Source organism: Epinephelus lanceolatus, chromosome 20 (genome assembly GCF_041903045.1).
Source record: "Epinephelus lanceolatus isolate andai-2023 chromosome 20, ASM4190304v1, whole genome shotgun sequence".
In the NCBI taxonomy this organism is placed as follows: domain Eukaryota; kingdom Metazoa; phylum Chordata; class Actinopteri; order Perciformes; family Serranidae; genus Epinephelus; species Epinephelus lanceolatus.
The window spans coordinates 39,957,768-39,973,194 of record NC_135753.1 but is presented as its reverse complement, the minus strand read 5'-3'; the positions used below and the strand labels follow the sequence as shown (position 1 = coordinate 39,973,194).

The following is a 15,427-nucleotide window of genomic DNA, read 5'->3' as shown; positions in this document are numbered from 1 at the left end:
CGTGCCGGGTCATGTGACTGACAGACACCTCCTCATCTGTCACTGAGTGTGTGTTTGCAGAGAGATCAGAGGAGCTATCGACCCGACACAGACACCGGAGCGCATCGATTGGTTCTGTTATGAGTGATGTCAGTCAGACTGTGATGTGTTTCCTCTCCAACCAACAGGACCCAGTTTAAGGGAACCTCGGTTCGCAGTTACCGCGGGAACCATCCAACATGATCTGTTTGTTTACATGTGTTTAGAACAAAGACAGACACAATCCTCCTGCTGAGGACTGACGGAACATTTCTGTCAGCTGTTTTTATGATCACAATAAGGAAACTTAAAACACAGTGCTGCCGCAACGCCGGCGCATGTCACATGACATCAAGTCAGCACCAATAGGAAGTGACGCACAGCACTGCATCAACAGAGGACCTCACACAGTCTAGACTCACAAGTCAGTCTTTAGACGCTTTGCTTAACTAAAGACTGATGTCTTTCTCCCTGATTTTGTGTTTAGATGGGCGGATACAATTTCAGAGTTTAAAAAACTCCCTACGTTGCAGAACCAATAGTAAATCTGCAGGACGGTCCTTCGGTGGCTCGCTGAACTCTTGTGCTCGTAAACATAGTCCCACTAGAAACACGTGTAGCGGTACAAAATGGCTCAGCCGTGCTCGCAGAAAATGCCGTAAAAGTTAGTGGATGTTTGTCGCGTTTGCCGCGACACATTCTCACCAACTAAAAGAAACAAACATAATCTTTTACAAGGCCATGACTCATCCGTCCGGCCGGACTATAACGTTAGAGGGAATCGCCCTGTTGTTTACAAATACTTCCGGGTAGAAAACCAGCAGAGCTTTTAGCTACACACACACATATATATATATATATATATATATATATATATATATATATATATATATATATATAGCCTATATATCACATTTTTCACATCACTGTATCACCGTATGGACTAATCCGATGTTTGTAAAGTCTATAAACACAATGATTGAACAAACATTACTATTTCTGTGTGCATGTTTAGCTGGGCTAAGCGTTAGCAGGTAGCCCTGTTAGCCGTTAGCGGTGTCTGTAACTCAGTAACTCATTAAACGGTAAAAAAAAATATCTTTTCCAGCGGATATCTTAGTTACAACATGATTGAGCTAGCAAAGCAGTTTTGTGTTGCTATGTGTGGTATTTATTCAGTTTTGGGAAATCACGATGTCTAGAAAGCATCAGTGGCTGCAGCTGACAGGGACAGCTAACACTAGCAGCAAAGCTAACATCAGGACGTCATCTGTTAAAAGCCTCCTGTTGTCGGATACGACATGAAACTACTCCAGTTAGCTCAATCATGTTGTAACTAAGACATCCACTGGAAAAAATATTTTCTTCACGGATGAGCACAGGTTTGATAAAACGGAGTTAAATCTCTCGGCATCCATTTTCAAGCTCTCTGTGTGTTTGTTTCCTTGCGGACGAGAAAAGGGGGAGCGCACATTTCCAGGACGGCGTGTCCTTTTCAAAAATGCAAGAGGCGTTGCTTTGTTGCTGGCCGTTTTCGCCGGTGTGTTAAACACACTTTAGAAAGGAGTGTCCCCAGACTATCAGAATGCGGAGATCTCTGATTGTCTGGTGGCAAGACTACACAGTCTCACTGCTCATATTACACAGACTGTTATCATGTACCGTTAGTACCTTTACCTACGGAACATAACACACCCAGGATGCGTATATAACCCACGTAATCATAAAGGCTGCAACCATGTGACCAATGTGCTAAGAGGAAAAGAGGAAGAGGACACTTAAAGAGTCCTGTTGGGTTACTATCCTAAACCTAACCTACGTAACTTTACAGTTAGTACGTATCTTTACTTTCGCAATCCTAACTACATAATTCTATGCTAAGTATGTAACTTTACTATCCTAAACCTTACTATGTAACTCTACGTTAAGTATGTAACTTTACTATCCTAAACTTAACCTATGTAACTCTACGTTAAGTACATTTCTAGACATTCCTACACCTAACCTACATAACTCTACGTTAAGTATCTAACTTTACTATCCTAAACTTAACCTATGTAACTCTATGTTAAGTACATAACTATACTTTCCTAAACCTAACCTACGTAACTCTACGTTAAGTATGTGACTTTACTTACCTGAACCTAAACTATGTAACTCTATGTTAAGTACATAACTTTACTTTCCTAACCACGTAACTCAGGTTAAGTAGGTAAGTATTAGGTACTTAGTATGGAACTTTACTTTACTTTGTAAAAAAAAAACAAACTTGTATTATGTACATACTTCGTATAAAAAATGTAACTTTGCATTAAGAATGTAACATGTTAAGTGCGTAACTTCTCGTTAAGTATATACCTTTGTAAAACGAATGTCACTTTGGGTTAGGTACGTAACTTTGCATTCAGTACGTAACTTTGCTTTCAATACATAACTTTGCGTTTAAAACATAACTTTGCGTTCAGTATGTAATTTTGTGTTTACTACGTAACTTTGCATTCAGTATGTAACTTTGGGTTTAGTACTTAACTTTGCATTCAGTACATAACTTTGTGTTCAGTACGTAACCTTGCTTTCAGTACGTAACTTTGCATTTAGTTTGTAACTTTGTGTTCAGTACGTAACTATGTGTTCAGTATGTAACTTTGTGTTTTCAATACGTAACATTGTGTTCAGTATGTAATTTTGCTTTCAGTATGTTTATTTTGCGTTCAGTACGTAACTTTGCATTTTCAATATGTACCTTTGCATTCAGTACGTAACTATGCTTTCAGTATGTTACTTTGCGTTCAGTACGTAACTTTGCATTTTCAATACGTAACTTTGCATTCAGTATGTAACTTTGTGTTCAGTACGTAACTATGTGTTCAGTATGTAATTTTGCGTTCAGTATGTAACTTTGCGTTTTCAATACGTAACTTTGCATTTTCAATAAGTAACTTTGCATTCAGTACGTAACTATGCTTTCAGTATGTTACTTTGCGTTCAGTACGTAACTTTGCATTTTCAATATGTAAGTTTGCATTCAGTATGTAACTTTGTGTTCAGTACATAACTATGCGTTCAGTATGTAATTTTACGTTCCGTATGTAACTTTGCGTTTTCAATACGTAACTCTGCGTTCAGTATGTAACTTTGCGTTCGGTACGTAACTATGCGTTCAGTATGTAATTTTGCGTTCGGTACATAACTTTGCATTTTCAATACGTAACCATGCGTTCAGTATGTAATTATGCATTCAGTATGTAACTTTGCATTCAGTACATACTGCATAAATGATAAACAGTATAATATTTGCCTCTGAGATGCAGTAAAAGTATAATGTGGCATGAAAACTTACCCTGAACACCTACCTGCCAATGGGACAAGGGATGGAAATTAGCCGCTTGGCTACAATCTCTTAAACATTTACATTGTTAATGTTCATTGATATGTTCTGTCCCATTTTTAAAAATAAACAAATTAATAGAAAATAAAATAAAAAGTACTCGAGTAAATTACAGTTACCTGGGATCTGGACTTGAGTAATTGTCGTTCCACCACTGCTGAAACCTGAAGACTGAGTACAGCTCAGTGTAGAAGATTATAAGAATCTAAGATAAATGATTCCAGATCAAACTGATCAGTTAGACAGTAATTCAATCTATACTCTGCTACTGGGCCAATAATCAATACACTATCAGTATTGATGGTGATGTTGAGACGTGGAGACGAGGAATTTCTATAATGATCTTCACTTTTGTTCCTCCCGTCCCCTCCAACACATCGGCATGATGGGAAAGGAAAATACCCAGAATCCTCCCTGAACAGGCGCAGATGAAAGTGATGTTTCTGAGACGAGTGACAGCTCTGTCACATAATGAGTCGTCATTAACGCGCTCTGCACCTGCGTCTGTGTGTGTGTGTATGTGTGTGTGTGTGTGTGCACGCGCGTGTGTGTACGTGCACGTGTGTGCGTGTTAGTGGCTGGGGTTAGCGCGCTAACACTCTGACAGGAGGAAACGGAGGCTTTTACTTTGGAGTGATTCATCTTCACAAACGCAGACACTCTTTGACAAAACGCCGCCGATGATTCTCCTTTTTTACACAACCGGAGGTTCTAATGAGGCTCACACACACACACACACACACACACACACACACACACACACACACTTACTGTAACACACACGCGGTGCAGTAATGAGGTGTGCAGCTTTAATAAAACTTCCTAGTTTGACGACGGAGTCATTAAAATAAAAATGTAACAAACTGCAGCTTTAAAGGACAGAGACAGGTGGAGACACAGAGACAGACAGGTGGAGACACAGAGACAGACAGGTCAAGACGGTTGGAGACACAGAGACAGACAGGTGACAGACAGGTGAGACTCTGTCTCCACCTGTCTTGACAGGCAGACAGGCAAGACGGGTGGAGACAGAGAGACAGACAGGTCAAGACAGGTGGAGACAGAGAGACAGACAGGTCAAGACGGGTGGAGACAGAGAGACAGACAGGTCAAGACAGGTGGAGACAGAGAGACAGACAGGTCAAGACGGGTAGAGACAGAGAGACCAGCAGGTCATGACGGGTGGAGACAGAGGGACAGACAGGTCATGACGGGTGGAGACAGAGAGACAGACAGGTCAAGACAGGTGGAGACAGAGAGACAGACAGGTCAAGACGGGTGGAGACAGAGAGACAGACAGGTCAAGACAGGTGGAGACAGAGAGACCGACAGGTCAAGACAGGTGGAGACAGAGAGACAGACAGGTCAAGACAGGTGGAGACAGAGAGAAAGACAGGTCAAGACAGGTGGAGACAGAGAGACAGACAGGTCAAGACGGGAAGAGACACAGAGACAGACAGGTGGAGACAGGGAGACAGACAGGTCAAGACGGGTAGAGACAGAGAGACCAGCAGGTCATGACGGGTGGAGACAGAGAGACAGACAGGTCAAGACAGGTGGAGACAGAGAGAAAGACAGGTCAAGACAGGTGGAGACAGAGAGACAGACAGGTCAAGACGGGTAGAGACACAGAGACAGACAGGTGGAGACAGAGAGACAGACAGGTCAAGACAGGTGGAGACACAGAGACAGACAGGTGGAGACAGAGAGACAGACAGGTCAAGACGGGTGGAGACAGAGAGACAGACAGGTCAAGACGGGTGAAGACAGAGAGACAGACAGGTCAAGATAGGTGGAGACAGAGAGAAAGACAGGTCAAGACAGGTGGAGACACAGAGACAGACAGGTCAAGACAGGTGGAGACAGAGAGACAGACAGGTCAAGACGGGTAGAGACAGAGAGACCGACAGGTCATGATGGGTGGAGACAGAGAGACAGACAGGTCAAGACAGGTGGAGACAGAGAGACAGACAGGTCAAGACAGGTGGAGACAGAGAGAAAGACAGGTCAAGACAGGTGGAGACAGAGAGACAGACAGGTCAAGACGGGTAGAGACACAGAGACAGACAGGTGGAGACAGAGAGCAAGTGGAGACAGGTCAAGACAGAGAGACAAGTGTTGACACAGAGACAGATGTGGAGACACAGAGACGGGTGGAGACGGGTGGAGACAGGTGTCCTCTGCGGAGGTCACACTATGGAACAAATGAGATCTTCAACATGTTCAGAAGCAGTTTTATAGATTAATCAAAATGTTTTAAATTTCTAAATCAAATGAAAAGTGATGTCATTAAAACAGAGAGCGGAAACATCACGACAAAATAAAAAATAAATAAACCTAAATCTAAGAATAAAAAGAAAACAATAAAATACATATAAACATTACAGGGGTCAGCGGCAAATGAGAAGACAGGACTCACGTTTCACTGTGAGGTCAGCGTAGGAGGACACGCCCACACCTCTCTCTGATTGGGCAATGCAGCGATAGCGTCCGGAGTCTCCCTTGGTCGTGTTCTCCACATCAAAGCTCGCAACGTAACGCCGAGAATTCACTGGTTTAGTTTCTCTGACAATCGCCTGTCGACCACCCATTCCCTGATGACCACAAACACAACACATCAGAGTAACACTGCACAGAGTACACTGAATGTTGGGTAAAGATGGGTATTGAGGGTATAAATGAGTATAGATGGGTATAGACCAGTATTGCCCACTTGACCATCAAATTCTGCTGCAGAGACTGGAACACTTAATTGGCCTAAAAGGTTCTGCACTAAGCTGGTTTAAATCTTATTTATCTGATTGTTTTCAGTTTGATTCATAATGAATCATCCTTACGTACTAAAGTTTGTTTTGGAGTTCCGCAAGGTTCTGTGCTCGGACCAATCCTATTTACAATTTCCATTGTTATGCGGATGATACACAGTTGTATTTATCTATGAAGCCAGAAGAAAGTAATCAATTAAAGGACAACTCCTGTATTTTTCAACCTGGGCTCTATTTCCCCATGTGTATGTGTGCGTATGATTCATGGGTACCACTCGTTCTAAAATTGGTTCAGTATTGAGCCGCGAAATGAGCTAAAATGGTAACGGGGCAAAAAGTGCTTTTTTTCGCCACTGACCAGTTCAGATCGCCAGTGCTATCTCTGTAGATAGCATATGGTAGCGGCCCTGGGGCAGTGGTGACTGTGAATGAGTGGAGTCAGCTGTCAGTCAGTGTTGGAGCAGAGAGGGGGAGGGCGGCCCCGCTCGGTACTGTAAGTGAGTATGTGTGTATGAGGTGTGTGTTTTTTCGCCACTGACCAGTTCAGAACACTAGTGTTATCTCTGTAAATAGCATGCTAGCCTTTCTCTTACCTCTGGGCTGTGTGATGTCACGAGCTTTGCTCCACTGTGTCTGTAGCTCTCTCTACTCGTGGGACAGCCGTTTTCTTGAGGAAGAGGTGTTTCGGGATTGGATGTCTTCTCTTCTTCGGCTGGCAGTAGTCATCTTGGGAGAAGTGAACACTACAGACCCGATGGTCTGCAAGGCGCAGTGTCTGGACAGGAGTGTTAGCATCCATTTGTAGCACAACTAGCCACAACTTCAGCATCTCGCCGTCCGACAAAGGCAGCCTATGAAAGCTGTACAGGGTGTTGCGCAACATCCTGTTCTTGCGTTCGGGAAAAAAGGCCCATTTATTTGAGCACTCCAGAAACTCCGGTAACACTCCAGGGGGTAGCACGTAAAAGACTCCGTCCTCTGACTCTTCTAGCGTAACACACACTTCACACACACATACTCACTTACAGTACCAAGCGGGGCCGCCCTCCGCCTCTCTGCTCCAACACTGACTGACAGCTGACTCCACTCATTCACAGTCACCACTGCCCCAGGGCCGCTACCATATGCTATCTACAGAGACAGCACTGGTGATCTGAACCGGTCAGTGGCGAAAAAAAGCACTTTTATACGGGATGCATTTGCCCCCGTTACTGTTTTAGCTTGTTTTGCGCCTCAATACGGAACCAATTTTAGAACGAGTGGTACCCATGAATCATACACACACAAACACATGGGGAAATAGAGCCCAGGTTGAAAAATACCAAAGTTGTCCTTTAACTAAACTTCATAATTGCTTTAAAGATATAAAAACCTGGATGAGCACCAATTTCCTGATGTTAAATTCAGACAAAACTGAAGTTATTGTTCTTGGCCCCAAACAACTCAGAGACTCTTTATCTGATGACATAGTTTCTCTAGATGGCATTGCTCTGGCCTCTAGCACTACTGTAAGAAACCTCAGAGTAACATTTGATCAAAATTTGTCTTTTAATTCTCATTTAAAACAAACCTCACGGACTGCATTTTCTCATCTGCGTAACATTGTGAAAATTAGGCCTATCCTGACCCGAAAAGATGCAGAAAAATTGGTCCACGCTTTTGTTACCTCTAGGCTGGATTACTGTAACTCTCTATTATCAGGTAGCTCTAGTAAGTCCTTAAAAACTCTCCAGCTAATTCAGAATGCAACAGCACGTGTACTAACAGGAACTAAGATCATATTTCTCCTGTTTTAGCTTCTCTGCACTGGCTCCCTGTAAAATCCAGAATTGAATTTAAAATCCTACTGTTAACTTATAAAGCTCTAAATGGTCAAGCTCTGTCATATCTTAGAGAGCTCATAGTGCCATATTATCCCACCAGAACACTGCGCTCTGAGAACGCAGGGTTACTCGTGGTTCCTAAAGTCTCCAAAAGCAGATCAGGAGCCAGAGCCTTCAGCTATCAGGCTCCTCTCCTGTGGAATCATCTTCCTGTTGCGGTCCGGGAGGCAGACACCGTCTCCACATTTAAGACTAGACTTAAGACTTTCCCCTTTGATAAAGCTTATAGTTAGGGCTGGCTCAGGCTTGCCCTGTACCAACCCTCAGTTAGGCTTGCTTATGGTAAAGATGAGTATAGATGAGTATAGATGGGTAAAGATGAGTATAGATGAGTATAAGTGAGTATAGATGAGTATAGATGGGTAAAGATGAGTATAGTTGAGTATAGATGAGTAAAGATGAGTACAGATGGGTAAAGACGAATATAGATGAGTACAGATGAGTATAGATGGGTAAAGATGAGTATAGATGGGTAAAGATGAGTATAGATGAGTATAGATGGGTAACGATGGGCAAATATGAGTATAGGTGAGTATAGATGAGTATAGATGGGTAAAGATGAGTATAGTTGAGTATGGATGGGTAAAGATGAGTATGGGTGAGTATAGATGAGTATAGATGAGTAAAGATGTGTATGGATGGGTAAAGATGAGTATAGATGGGTAACAATGGGCAAAGATGAGTATAGATGAGTATAGATGGGTAAAGATGAGTAAAGATGAGTATAGATGGGCAAAGACAAATATAGATGAGTATAGATGGGCAAAGATGAGTATAGATGAGTATAGATGGGTAACGATGGGCAAAGATGAGTATAGATGAATATAGATGGGTAACGATGGGCAAAGATGAGTATAGGTGAGTAGAGATGAGTATAGATGGGTAAAGATGAGTACAGTTGAGTATAGATGGGTAAAGATGAGTATAGATGGGTAAAGATGAGTATAGATGGGTAAAGATGAGTATAGATGAGTATAGATGGGTAAAGATGAGTATAGATGGGTAAAGATGAGTATAGATGAATATAGATGGGTAACGATGGGCAAAGATGAGTATAGATGAATATAGATGGGTAACAATGGGCAAAGATGAGTATAGGTGAGTAGAGATGAGTATAGATGGGTAAAGATGAGTACAGTTGAGTATAGATGGGTAAAGATGAGTATAGATGGGTAAAGATGGGTAAAGATGAGTATAGATGGGTAAAGATGAGTATAGATGAGTATAGATGGGTAAAGATGAGTATAGATGGGTAAAGATGAGTATAGATGAATATAGATGGGTAACGATGGGCAAAGATGAGTATAGATGAATATAGATGGGTAACAATGGGTAAAGATGAGTACAGTTGAGTATAGATGGGTAAAGATGAGTATTGATGGGTAAAGATGAGTATAGTTGAGTATAGATGGGTAAAGATGAGTATAGATGGGTAAAGATGAGTATAGATGAGTATAGATGGGTAAAGATGAGTATAGTTGAGTATAGAGGGGTAAAGATGAGTATAGATGGGTAAAGATGAGTATAGATGGGTAAAGATGGGTAAAGATGAGTATAGATGAGTATAGATGACTATAGCTGGGTAAAGATGGGTCAAGATGAGTATAGATGAGTATAGATGGGTAAAGATGGGTAAAGATGAGTATAGATGAGTATAGATGGGTAAAGATGGGTCAAGATGTGTAAAGATGAGTATAGATGAGTATAGATGGGTAAAGATGGGTAAAGATTAACATAGATGGGTAAAGATGGGTAAAGATGAATATAGATGAGTATAGATGGGTAAAGATGGGTCAAGATGTGTAAAGATGAGTATAGATGGGTAAAGATGGGTAAAGATTAACATAGATGAGTATAGATGGTAAAGATGAATATAGATGAGTATAGATGGGTAAAGATGGGTGAATATGGGTAAAGATGGGTATAGATGAGTATAGATGAGCATAGATGTGTATAGATGATGGGTACCTGCAGGTATAGCAGCAGGTTGCTCTGCGGTCGGCCATTGACGGTGCAGTGAAACGTTGCCGTCTGTCCTGCGTTCACCTCCACGCCTTTGATGTGCAGGAAGTGAGGCGTGCTCACTGAGGACACACAACAGAAAGGTTCAGAGGTCACACACTGATGACATCATCACCTGGCTCATATCACCTCTGCAACGGCTAACCTTTTCTACTGATCTCATGAGCCAGGAAGCAAAAATCTCACAGAACCAATCAGAAAATGGACCGTGGAGGATGTGTGTGTGTGTGTGTGTGTGTGTGTGTGTGTGTGTGTGTGTGTGTGTGTGTGTTTCAATCACTTTATTGGACAGTGTTGAGGTAAAAACAGGCAGCGAGAAAAAGTTCAGGTCAAGGATGTTTACTGGAGATTTAACACACACTAACAGTCGAGTGTGTGTGTGTGTGTGTGTGTGTGTGTGTGTGCGGTGCTCACATAACAAAGCAACATCAAAAATGTGGGTCTTCAGACGGGCAGGTACATAAACAGACGGATGGATCAAAGTCCATGCTAATCAATTTATATTTTAATGAGCTCCCCTGTCTCCACACACGCACACACACACACACACACACACAAACTGACCTTGATTCTACGATGCCAGTTCAACTTTTAACATCGTTATCCAATTAAGCAGCCAAACCTCGTTAACCAATTCGGAGCCTGTTCTACAAGGGGCGGGGCCTGGGTCTGTGTGTACTTACTGCACTGGTGTCCCTGCAGTGTGATGTCCTTGATGGCTAGAACTCCTCTCTGACCGGTGCTGACCGCCTCGAACACCACCTGACACACAGATCACATGACCATCAGCCTCACTGATGGCAGCAACAGCAGGAGTAACAGGAGTATTACTATTGTTGGTCCCAGAAGGTGCTGATGAGTCTAAAAACTGGCTTGTACCAACTTATGATCACACCTGAGATCGTTTTCACGCCTGCATATGTGAGCCATGGTTGATGTTGTTTCATTGTTTCCATTTGATCCAGTTCCACCCCCTTTTACACAGGGATTAGTGTCTGTATGCAGGTTGTTTTTCTGTGTGTGTTTTTACTGTGTGCCACATTCAGTGTCGCAGACAGGCGGGAAAACAGGTCAGTAATCAGTAGAAAGCAGCATGAAGGCTGGTGAAAACTTCACAGTTGTTGACTCTGTCCGTCTCACTTCAAAACCACTGCAGACTAAATTTAGAACGATACTTGAGCGCCGGTTGGACAGAGACAGGTCGTATTTTATGGCGACCTGTCGTTGCATCTCACCAGCAGAGGGGCTAAAAAAGAGCGTGTCCACCCAGCTGTTGTGTTGTCATCCCTGCTGATGGGGGCGGAGCTGATAATGTGGCTGCTGCAGAGTCATGTGACCTGAGAGAGAATGCTGATTATTACCTTCCCAATAACCACAAGAAAAGAAAACGGATGTTACTTGTGCAGGGTTCTTTTTGCGGTGTGAAAGGGACGTTACCCCCCCCCCCCCCCCCCAATGGGCAAGCTGGTTGGGCGAGAGCCCTGACTGAACACCATGCACGTCTTCATGAAAAGGAAACTCGTCCTTGTGATTGGTTTGCTCCGTCTGTCATCATCTCAGAGAATCATTGAGAAGTGTCGTTTCCTCCAGATGACTCTTTATCCAGTCCTCACACTAAATGTCAGTTAAACATCTGCTCTCCTCTCCTCGTGTGTGTCTGTGGCCTCTTTTTGTTCCTGTTTCCTGTTCTGACATCACGGCGGTCCAAAAACAGTCTGAACAGATTTCATTCTGGCTGCGCTCCTCACGTCGATTAACTATAAGATGTGTTTTAAATCATTCTGAACTCCTGACGCCCTCTACAGATGATCAGCTGACCTCACAAGGGCTGTGTGTGTGTGTGTGTGTGTGTGTGTGTGTGTATATGTGTGTGTGCGCATTCCACAGTGTTATCACCACAGACACCGGCGGCACGCACTTCCTGTTGGCGCCCAGAAACAGGAAGTCCTCCTCCCTGCATCCTCCTCCTTGCTCTCAGCTCTGACTCCTCTTCCCTCCATTCTTCTTCTCTCATTCACTTCCTTCCTTCCTTCTTCCTTTGCTTCTCTCCTTCGCTGTTTCTCTCTCATTAACTCCTCACTCTAACGAGGTGAATCTGTCTTTGCCGTGGCGATGCAGCTAATTAGTGTAGCCTGCTGTGATGATGGGATGCTTGTAATTGCAGCCTGTTCACAACCCACAACACTGTGGGTGTGTGTGTGTGTGTGTGTGTGCATGTGTGTGTGTGTGTGATTGGCTGTACTGAATCAGTCTCTCTTCTTCTGTGGTGACGGCAGTGAGACCCTGCTGAAGACAAATATTTGTCTTCAAACTGTGATCGTCGCTCAGACAAACCAAGTCGTATCAGACAGGAAACTGTTTTCATCACACTGTACAATAATGCACACAATTGGCCCGTGGTTGTATGACTCCTCCCACCAGTCCACCCTGTGGTTGTATGACTCCTCCCACCAGTCCACCCTGTGGTTGTGACTCCTCCCACCAGCCCACCCTGTGGTTGTATGGCTCCTCCCACCAGTCCACCCTGTGGTTGTGACTCCGCCCACCAGCCCACCCTGTGGTTGTATGGCTCCGCCCACCAGTCCACCCTGTGGTTGTGACTCCGCCCACCAGTCCACCCTGTGGTTGTATGACTCCTCCCACCAGCCCACCCTGTGGTTGTATGACTCCGCCCACCAGTCCACCCTGTGGTTGTATGACTCCGCCCACCAGTCCACCCTGTGGTTGTATGACTCCTCCCACCAGCCCACCATGTGGTTGTATGACTCCGCCCACCAGTCCACCCTGTGGTTGTATGACTCCGCCCACCAGTCCACCCTGTGGTTGTATGACTCCTCCCACCAGCCCACCCTGTGGTTGTATGGCTCCGCCCACAGTCCACCCTGTTGTTGTATGGCTCCGCCCACCAGTCCACCCCATGGTTGCATGACTCCGCCCACCTGTCCAGTGTCTCTGATAGTCTCCACACGTCAGTGACTCCTGGCACAGGAGTGTCACACACTATTAGACATTTGTGTAAAGTTTGGTCATAATTAGTGTATGAATTCTTGAGTTTTGTGAGGTTGCACTGACCTTTGACCACCAAATTCTAATGAGTTCATTGCAGAGTCCAAGCAGACATTTGTGCAAAACTGTTCTCAAGCTATCATATTTATCAGAATACAATGGACAGGGTCACAGTGACCTTTGATCGGCGCCACCTAGCGTCAGTGGTGTTGCGTCGCACTGTGGCAACGACCAAAGTGAGCGTGGGGATCAGAGATAATGAATAAAATGTAGGCTGTAAAGCCACCAGTATACCTCTATGTATATGTAGAATGAGAAGGTGTGTGGACACTCTACTAAATAAATGAGTAAAGAGACCGAGCAACAACTATCAGATTTATCTGAAGAAAAAACAAATAGCAATGCAAATAATTATAGCAGAATGCACAGTACCAGTACAAACAGCTCACAGTAAATGATACCAATATGTACAGTATCAGTACAAACAACAGTAGACACAGTGGAATTATACCAATATGCACATGTAAACAGTCCCCATTCTAGAATAAACGGAAATTGTAATCACTTTATTGTTGAGTCCAAGCACCCGTTTTTGCAAAAAAATTGAAGAAATCCCCCTGGGCATTCTTGAGAAATCATATTCATAAGAATGAGAGAGACACAAGGTCACAGTGACATTCGACAACTAAAATCTAATCTGTTTGGTCTTGATTCAAAGTGGACGTTTGTGCCAAATGTGAAGAAATTTCCTCAAAGTGTTCTTGAGATCCTGCATTCACAAGAATGAGAAAGATGAGGTCACAGTGACCTTGACCTATGACTACTGAATTCTTATCAGTTCATTGTCGAGTCCAAGTGGGGTTTGTGCAAAATATTCCCTCAAGCATTCTTTAGATATCGCATTCATGAGAATGAGGGACACAAAGTCACAGTGATGACTGTTGAACCTAATCAGTTCACCTTTGAGTTCAAGTGGACATTTGTGCCAAATTTGAACATGTTCTTGAGATATCGCTTTCAAGTGTCACAGTAATCTTGACTGTTGACCACCAAAATCTAATGATTTCATTGTTAAGTAAATTTAAAGGAATTTCACCAACCTGTTCTCAAGATGTCATGTTCCCAAGAAGACAATGGACAGGGTGACACTGACCTTTGACCAATGAATTCTAAGCAGTTTATTGTTGAGTCCAAGGGGACGTTTGTGCAAAATCTGAGGAATCATTTGTGGATATTCTCATTTATCCAGGTCAATTCCATTCTGGCAACAATTAAATCGTAGGCAACTGGACTTTGATTTTGTGAGGAAATCTGAGGAAATACCTCCAGGCGTTCTTGAGATATTGCATTCACAAGAATGAGACAAAAGGTCACAGTGACCTTAACTGTTGACCACCAAAATCTAACTATTTTATCCTTGACTCAAATTGGACATTTGTAGCAAATTTAAAGAATTTCCCTTGATGTGTTTTTGAGATATCACATTCACAGGAATGTGACAGATGTAGTGACACTGACCTTAACTTCTGACTTTTGACAGCAAAATCAGTTCATTGTTGAGTCCAAGTGGACGTTTGTGCAAAATTTGAAGGAATTCCTTCAAGGTGTTCTTTGGATACCCTGTTCAAACAATAGGACGGACAGATGGGGCACCTTAAAACAAAATGCCTCAGAAATACCAAACTCAAGGATTAAAACCAGTACGTGACATCACAGAGTCTGCGTCCATCTGTCTCACATCTGTCCGACTCAACAGTTCCATGTTTAGACTTCTCAAGTTAAAGTAACACCTGGAAATATTCGGCTCAGTTGTAGTGAACGTTCAGTTTGTTGTCTTTTCTCTAATAAATATGTTACCTGGTAGTAATTGGGCCAGAAGGTGGACACAGCTAGCTCCACCCCTTTCCAGATGTGGTAGGCGGGGCCTGAAGAGTTAAAGACGGGAACTCCCAGAGGACTGTTGTTCTCTGCGGACCACAAGAACACCGTGAACACACCCTGACGTCACTGTGTTGCAGTATTTGTGTGTAGTACTGTAGTGCGGCAATGCGGTACTTGTACCTTTGACATAGACGTTGAGTGTGGCGGGTGTGGCGCCCTCGCGGCCTCCTGCCTGGTAGAACAGGAAGCTGACACAGTGCGTGTCGTTTTCTTTGAGCGGCGGCAGCAGCAGCTGAGCGCGCTGCCCGCCGTATCGACCTGACGTGTTCACAAACAGGAAGGAGGAACCTGCAGACAGAAAGTGACACGTCGTTAACAAACACGGAACACAAAATAAAAGCATTCATAGTGCACAGTGATGGTTTCTGGATTTCAAAATAAAAGCATGGGGTCTGTTTGTTTAC

The 15,427-nt window shown here is 43.5% G+C and overlaps 1 protein-coding gene across 10 annotated transcripts in view; it reads right to left on the bottom strand.

Moving 5' to 3' along the window:
* LOC117264970 (receptor-type tyrosine-protein phosphatase mu-like) overlaps positions 1-15,427 on the bottom strand; it is a 259,756-nt gene that overhangs the window by 152,738 nt on the left and 91,591 nt on the right. For all 10 annotated transcript variants that reach the window (XM_078162819.1, XM_078162810.1, XM_078162815.1 and 7 more), the window contains exons 3-7: positions 15,144-15,311; positions 14,940-15,049; positions 10,760-10,838; positions 10,023-10,138; positions 5,826-6,000 (exon numbers count right to left, since the gene is read on the bottom strand). In XM_078162819.1, the coding sequence (XP_078018945.1) occupies positions 5,826-6,000; positions 10,023-10,138; positions 10,760-10,838; positions 14,940-15,049; positions 15,144-15,311 (648 nt within the window). The remainder of the gene's footprint in view (positions 1-5,825; positions 6,001-10,022; positions 10,139-10,759; positions 10,839-14,939; positions 15,050-15,143; positions 15,312-15,427) is intronic.